The sequence below is a fragment of the Epinephelus fuscoguttatus genome, linkage group LG17, assembly GCF_011397635.1.
Source record: "Epinephelus fuscoguttatus linkage group LG17, E.fuscoguttatus.final_Chr_v1".
Lineage (NCBI taxonomy): Eukaryota > Metazoa > Chordata > Actinopteri > Perciformes > Serranidae > Epinephelus > Epinephelus fuscoguttatus.
Window position 1 is genome coordinate 15,254,230 of NC_064768.1, and position 7,403 is coordinate 15,261,632.

The following is a 7,403-nucleotide window of genomic DNA, read 5'->3' on the forward strand; positions in this document are numbered from 1 at the left end:
ACTATAGATCGAATCACCGTGACATCACGCTATCAACAACTATCACTTCCAGGTAGAAAACTGGCAATTGACTTCAATTGTGGAGATATGCCAAATCTGCAAACGTGTTGCTATTTTCAGCTGTAAATGACACTAACTGATCAAGACAGCTGTAGTCCGGCAACTCCAGTGTTTTGCAAAGTAAAATTGCTGTTTTTGTCAGCAGAGTCTGGTGTCTGGTTTGAGATAACAGCCTCAGATACCCGACAGGAAGGGCTGTCTGATGGTGAGGTAAGTGAAAATCTTCTAAATATGGTGTATCTTTAGATTTTTTTTAGGTAGCTAAAAACTAATCAATGGAAACATTTACAAGAAACAGGGATTTTCTACCCGGAAATTAGATGTTATAGTTGATTGGGTCTATAAAACACATCAGTGAGCCACAATGTTACACTGGGTGACATGTTCCTTCCCTACGATGAACCTGGGCACTGTAGTTTTTTCAGTCAACCCTACATACACTGTATTCCTGCTGTAAATACCCAGGGCACTGGATGTTTATTCATCCGCAACTGAAAATAGTCCCTAAGAAATGCACTTTTTACTTTTTAGTACTTTGCTTTTTAAAAAGTAAAACTATACATTCTTGTGTTAAAAGATTTATGTCTTTAGTAAGACAAATGGCCTTGGGGCCGAACAGAGACAGGGTTGAGAAGTCTTAAAATACAGTCTAATGCATGGTACTTGTTGACAGTAAGAAAAGTATAGCCTAACACTAGACTTATCCATTACATCTTATATCACATTGTTCACACAAACTCATCAGTCCCTAAAACAGAGCCAGTCTGAGGCCCATCTGTCCAAAATGAAGGTCCTATCCACAGAGAAATGTCCAGTTTGCACTAAATGTAATCTTGTTTAAATATCCAGAGTCAGTCAGTAACATGAGTTCTATATTATCCACAGAGATGTCACAGGCATCATGTGTCTGTCTACCATCAGTCAGGTATGTCAGAGCCCTGGAATCAAGCCGAGGGGTTTGATTGGATGAGCGGAATTAGAGCTCCAGTTGAGATGCGAGTTAATTGGCTTGGAAGCTGCTCCGCTATGTGAAACGATTGAGGAACAGCTTCGTGATTGGACTGAAAGAGGTACTGAACTGAGGGGAAAGTTGCCGTCTTGGTTAGGACCAAATTATGTCACATTTGACAAACTGCATTAAAGCTTGATTGAGGCTTAAATGAACATGGTTCCTCTGTGTCTGTGTCGTCAATGAGCATGAAGAGTGAGTTGTTTCTGATCAAAGGAAACCTGCAACACATTAATCCTTACTGGTCACTGCTGTCGGGGCAAAAGTTAATATCAGCAGCACTTGAACATGCTGTACTGTATCTCCTGATTTAATTAACGTCCAGGTTCGCAGTGGAAGCAGATGTTGCCCTTAACTTTGACCCACATTCACACACAAGCACAACCAACCCGATGCCAACAAACAGCCTCATTCTGCCCTTCCTCGTCCTGACAATGGCTGGCGGGTGTGGGGTGTCAAATCTAATGAAACAGGCCAGGAACAACAGCTGAGTGTGTGTGGAAATGGGGTTGGAGGGGTGGAAAGAGGGAGGGAGGGGTTGAGTCAAGACACAAGTGTCCTTGTCAAAGCCGGGGCCAGAGAGAGAGAGCGAGCTGCACTGACCGCAACAACGAGCCCAAAATGGCTGCCAGTCAAAGCTCCAGAAAAAGAGACGGTGGTGGTGTCTCTGCTCTCTGAGCGTGAATCACTGCCGTCACTCCTCTCTGGTTGACTGGTGCGAGCTCACGCCAGATCCCTCAGGCGGGCAGGGAGGCAGGCTTGACTCCAATAAGCCCGGGTGAGCTGCAGTAGGAAGCAGGGTTCAGCTTTGGGTCTATTGAGGCCTCCAGTTTGTTAGAGCAGGATTTGAAGGCTGCACGGGGAAGTGTGACACAAAATCTCATCGGATTCTGAACCGTTTACTTGTTTCCTCGTGTTTTCATCCCTTGCTCCCTCTCTCTATTTGATTGGGTGGGAGGATTAGGACTGGATTACCCAAAGGAGGGGATGTGTAGCAGAGTGTGTTTTGTTTGCACATGTGTGTAAAGGTCGGATCTTACAGAGGATGTTGGTTTATCATATGACCTTGTGGGGGAGTATATACTGTAGCGTTGTTACAAAGTGTGCAAGAGCGACTGCCACATGGAGGAGGGGAGTGGAAACCTCCAGATGCTCAGACACAATAAGATTAAAGCTTTGCAATATGCTATTGTTGGCAACACATCTTCAACCAACAGCTTTCTATTGTAAACCAGTAGTTCCCAAACTGAGGGTCTAGACCCAAAAAAGGGTCGCAAGTAAAATTAGAAGGGTCTCCAGATGCTTTAAAGAGGGGGCAACTGAAAATAAGCAAAATATTCCTCTGATCTTTGCTTTTTTTCCTTTTAAATCACTGGTTGATTTTTACTTTTTCACGGGAAGAAACCAGTATTTGGTTAAATTAGTAACAACTGGTAACATATGCAACCAAAAACGATGGGTTGAAGGAGTCACAAGCCAAAAAGGTCAACATCTACTGTCCTATAACAAACCCAATGGCCAGAAAAAATGCTGGCATTGTACATTTCTTAAAACCACAGATATGCTTCATTAGCACGTTATTATGCAGCAGATAAGTTTCACCATCACCAGGGTTTAACATGTAATAAGGTTTAGGCACAAAAACCACTTGGTTTTGGTTAGGAAAAGATCACGTTTTTGGCTTAAAATAACCAGTTGGGGGGCAAAATTACAGCAGGAAACACTTCAACATCTGCATAAAAAACAATTGCTTTTTGCGCCACAATCCCAGCAGGTAAGGCAGCGATGTCTAGGTAAAAAGACAACCACTTTTTGCGCTACTATTCTGTCATGACACACGGAGATGTCTCTGTAAAAAACAACTGTCTTTCATGCCTAAAAATGCTGCTACAAAACACCCACATTTGGTGCCTAAAAAGCTGCTGAAACACAGCAATGACTCGCTAAACCACAACTGGTTTTGTTGTTTGTTGGTCTAAAAAACAGTGATCTGCAGCTTGGCAGGCGTCTCGCCTAGGTGACACAGCATCCACCATCCCCTCCACCTACTAATGATGAATCCAACTCATATACTATGTCACTTTAGAAATGTTGAAGTGGTACGTATGAAGAAATGTACAATGCCAGCACAAAAAATCCAGCTGTGATATATTTAATCTGATCTGCTTTTTAACAATACCGATGAATCTTAGGCTCATCTGTGACCCCCTTTGACAACACACATGAAAACACATGGGAAAACAACATTAAAGGCACTGAAGCACAAACGCCAATGGTTCATTCGAGGGAATAATATCGCAGGAGGCCGGAGTTGATGGAGAGATAAGAGAGCAAACAGGCCTCTTGATGGCAGATGAGGATGCGCAGGTGACTGATGAGAAAGTGGGACAAATTCAGAAGCCACAACAACAAAACCCTTCAACCACAACAGCATAGAGCTTCCCTGCCTCCGCTCTGGACCCTGAGCTGCACACGTGTGTCACACAGCGTTTTTATTCATGCGCTGAAGAGATCAGAGCGCACACAACAAGGAAATGTGTGTTTGTGTACATGTGTGTGTGTTTACAGTCCAGCACGGTCCAGCCTGACCTGGATTAGCCACTGAAGCTCTGCAGGGCTGCCGAGTGGACAAGAAGGGGGCAGAGGTTGAGAGAGGGGAGGGGCTGCAGTAATCTGCTAATCTCATTAATACCACGGCCTGTGGGTGCCCTGTCAACAAGACGCAGGGAACAAAAGGATGGAGTAAACAGCTGATGACCCTGGCTGCCGTCCACTGCACAATGCCTACACACACACGCACATGCATACACTCGCACAAGACACGTCAGTCTTAAATTTTGCTTCCACCAGGAAACTCTCCTGAGATAAAATAGAAACATGAGGCAGGCTTGAGCGAGTAAGGATAAAAAAAAAAAAAACAGCAACTGTCCCCTCAGGCCAGATGACCCTCAAAAGGCTCCACTGCCTCTTCGCTTTGCTTTACTGATTACACAGCGCACAGCAGGACCAGCAGGACCTAACATGGACCTCTCAGCTGTTCCCATCAGTCTGAGTCACTTTTCACTGCTGGCACATGAGGCTTAGCCAGCAGCGGATGTCAACATGTCTCCTTGTGTTGTCCTGGAAAATGTAACTTTGCCTCGGCGGATTACACTGTCTGTTTTATTCTTATGTGAATCCACTTTGGAATATAACCAGTGAAAAATCTTTGACGGTATTTGTGTGGAGTGATGATGTTCGTGTCCCGTGCACACTGATTGATCACATTCAGAGAGGCGGCTGAGGATGCTGGGAGGCCGGGCTGTGCAGATCCAGAGGGGCAGCTGGGACGACTGGGACCAGACACACGGGGTCAGATGGGACAGGTGGACCAAATGGTTCCTCAATTCAAGTAAACTCAGGTGGACAAAACAAAACACAACTGTGAGCTTCTGTCAGCCAATTATCTTTGAGGGAGGAAATGTCTGAATTCCTTATTTCTATCTGTGGATGGACGGGACGATGGTGACAAACACAGATGGAATGATTAACTACATAACTCTAACGAGATAGGCTTTTGTTGCTCCTGCAGGGCAGCAGAAGAAGAACAAGGGGAATCTGTATGAGACAAATGTGTGTGCAAGTATACGTGTGAATGAGTGTACAAAAAGGCATGCAGTCAGCAAACTTCCTCTCACCGATCCAGCACCCGACTATAGTCCTGAGGCCCACAGCCACCTTCACTCTTCAGTTCAGCAAATACTTGTGTGAAAAAGTGCGGGTCTGCATTGATGCGCAGCATCTTGGCGCTAGTGGCATCAATGATGGCGAGGCAACGGTCCCAGAAGGCCTCCTTACCCGCCTCAACCAGGAAGGGCTTGAGCGGGTATGAGATCTCGTTGCCCATGTAGGAGTAGGACAGGTAGAGGCAGGTGAGTAGGATGGCCTGCAGCTCGTGCTCCGATGCCACCAGGTCGCCGTCCACCACATCTCGGCACAGCATGTAGACGAAGACCACGTTGGCCGGCGTAACAAAAGCCTGGTCCTGCCAGCCCTGCAGCAGCAGTGAGCGGTCCACAGCCCGCAGCCACAACACAGGGTCGGCCGGAGACAGATGCTTTAGGCGGTAGCAGCGACAGCACAGGAACTCCCCCAGGCAGCGCAGGAGCTCGCTGGTGGACGCCTGGACTATGACACGCTTTGGGGACGAACTCACTGTCCCTTGGGGGACTTTCTTTACAGAGGAGAGCTGTTGGGACTTGCTGTAGCCACACCCATGACCCTGACCCATCCCCAGGCCATAACCAAGCCCAAGCCCCAGACCCAGTCCTGCTGGGCCCTCGTAGCTGGACAGATTGGCACATGACAGCGACTTCTTCACATTCTCACGGTTAAGGTGCAACACGGGGTCCTTCTGATAGATATTGATGTTGTTGTTGTTGTTGAGAGGGTCCCCGAGGGCCACTTGACCACCAGAGCCTTTCTTGGAGTTTCCCTTCTTCTTCGTCGAGGCCACCAGTCGCTTCCATGTGAGTGCTGGGAGGAAGATGGACTGCCCCCTCTTCAGCCCGCGGTCTTTCTGGCTGTTGAGAGAGCGGCTGCTGATGCTCGGGTAGTGGCTGAGCGAGCCCGGCCGGTTGTCATAGTAGCCTGATTTCCGAGAGCCCGGAGACAGCGATAGTACAGTGCCCATGGTGAGTCAGTGCTCCGCAGATTATACTGCCTTACTGCTGTGGTGTAGAGAGGGGACGCGTTGGAAGCAAAGCTCGCTTTTATTTCCTACAATCCAGCAGATGTGAACTCTCTACAGGGAGACGGCATGAAGAGATGAGTGCAGACATGTCAACAACTGAATGACCTGCAGCATCACAACAAACAGGAGGACAGAAGTTAAACACACAGTAAAATAATAACATTAGATCTCATTTTAAAAACCATAACAGCTACATCATATAAAGTGACATTAAACTCTTCAACCACAGACTAATGTGCTGCAGCCAAACATGATTAAAACCTATATAACTTTATATTAAATACTAGAGGAGATGCCAAACTTTCCAAATATATCAAACATGCCAGGCTGATGTGTATTAAACGATGCAAAACATCCATATGTGCATGCAGTCTTCTGGTTTATACAGGACAAAATGTAGACAAGTCAGACTAAGACAATTTGTTCCGAGCTTCCAGGGGAAATAAACGAGTAAAACTGGATGATAAGGGGTTAATCAACTGCCTGATCTAATCTATGAGCTCCTATTCTCTGAAACCTGTGAAGATTCCTGGATTTAAAACTATACAAGGACTCAAATCTATCTCCGAATGACAAAAATGCAGGAGTTAAGACGGTGAATAGTGCGTAAAGAACACACTTGAGGCTTTTTACGCACAGTATTTCATTCTGTAATAAGATATTATATGTCAACACAGACAGTAAACATCCTTATTTTAGTTTGTAAAGGACAACATAATTAATCCTAACATGTTATCCCCATCACTGTCCTTCTCAGAGCTTCTCTGATGCTCACCTGTGTGCAGAGATGTCCGGGTATGAGATGTTTCTTGCCGCAGTCAGCGATGGTGCAAAGATACAAAGGAGCGCAAAAGAAATGTTCCCGCAGCCACAGCCGGTAACTGGAGATGGCAGCGAGCAGGGAGCAGAATTAAAGTCACTCTTGCAGAAGCTCTGACCCACTCCTCTTTAAAGATGTGCAAGTGTGGAACAACGCGTCGGTCCTCGCCCGGTGGGGTGCAGGTGTCATCCTCCGCTGCACCTCAGACCTCAGGCGAGACTGTTGGCTGACTTTACTGTGATTAATTGTCTCTTCGTTTGTGTCTCCATGTCCGAAAATGTAAACTTTCACAGTGTCTGAGTCCTTTCTATGCATTCCATCTCTCACATCCGAGCGTAAAGTCTCCTCTCACGTCTCCCGCTTCTGTTCCCGGTCATCGGTGCGGGTGTCCGCACACTGCACACTTGAGTCGCCTACTGACCGGTGATCGGTCCCGGCTCTGGTCCGACCTCTGAGCGGGCTGTGCACACATTAGAGGCTGAGCAGCCAGTGAGCGCACGGAGCGGCTCTTTACACACCGCCTCCCCGAGACACTGACTCCTCCTAACGGGGCTCAGCTGCCTCCTCCTGACACACACACACACACACACACACACACACACACACACACACACACACACACACACACACACAAACAAACAAACAGCACACAGTACAGTACAACAAATAGTACTATATAGTAATCTATCTATCTATCTATCTATCTATCTAGTATTAAATATAATACTGTAATATAATATTGTAATTTTTGCTTTTTGAAAAAGCAAAAATAATAATGCACA

General features: G+C 46.4%; 1 protein-coding gene across 1 annotated transcript; it reads right to left on the reverse strand.

Annotated features, from left to right (window-relative positions):
• Positions 1-310: 310 nt before the first annotated feature.
• si:dkeyp-92c9.2 (uncharacterized protein LOC571482 homolog) lies at positions 311-7,135 on the reverse strand. Its single transcript, XM_049603232.1, has 2 exons — positions 6,577-7,135; positions 311-5,906 (listed from the first exon to the last, which is right to left on the reverse strand). Exon 2 carries the CDS (start codon positions 5,739-5,741, stop codon positions 4,743-4,745), a length of 999 nt encoding a protein of 332 aa, XP_049459189.1. The 5' UTR covers positions 5,742-5,906; positions 6,577-7,135; the 3' UTR covers positions 311-4,742.
• Positions 7,136-7,403: the final 268 nt, after the last annotated feature.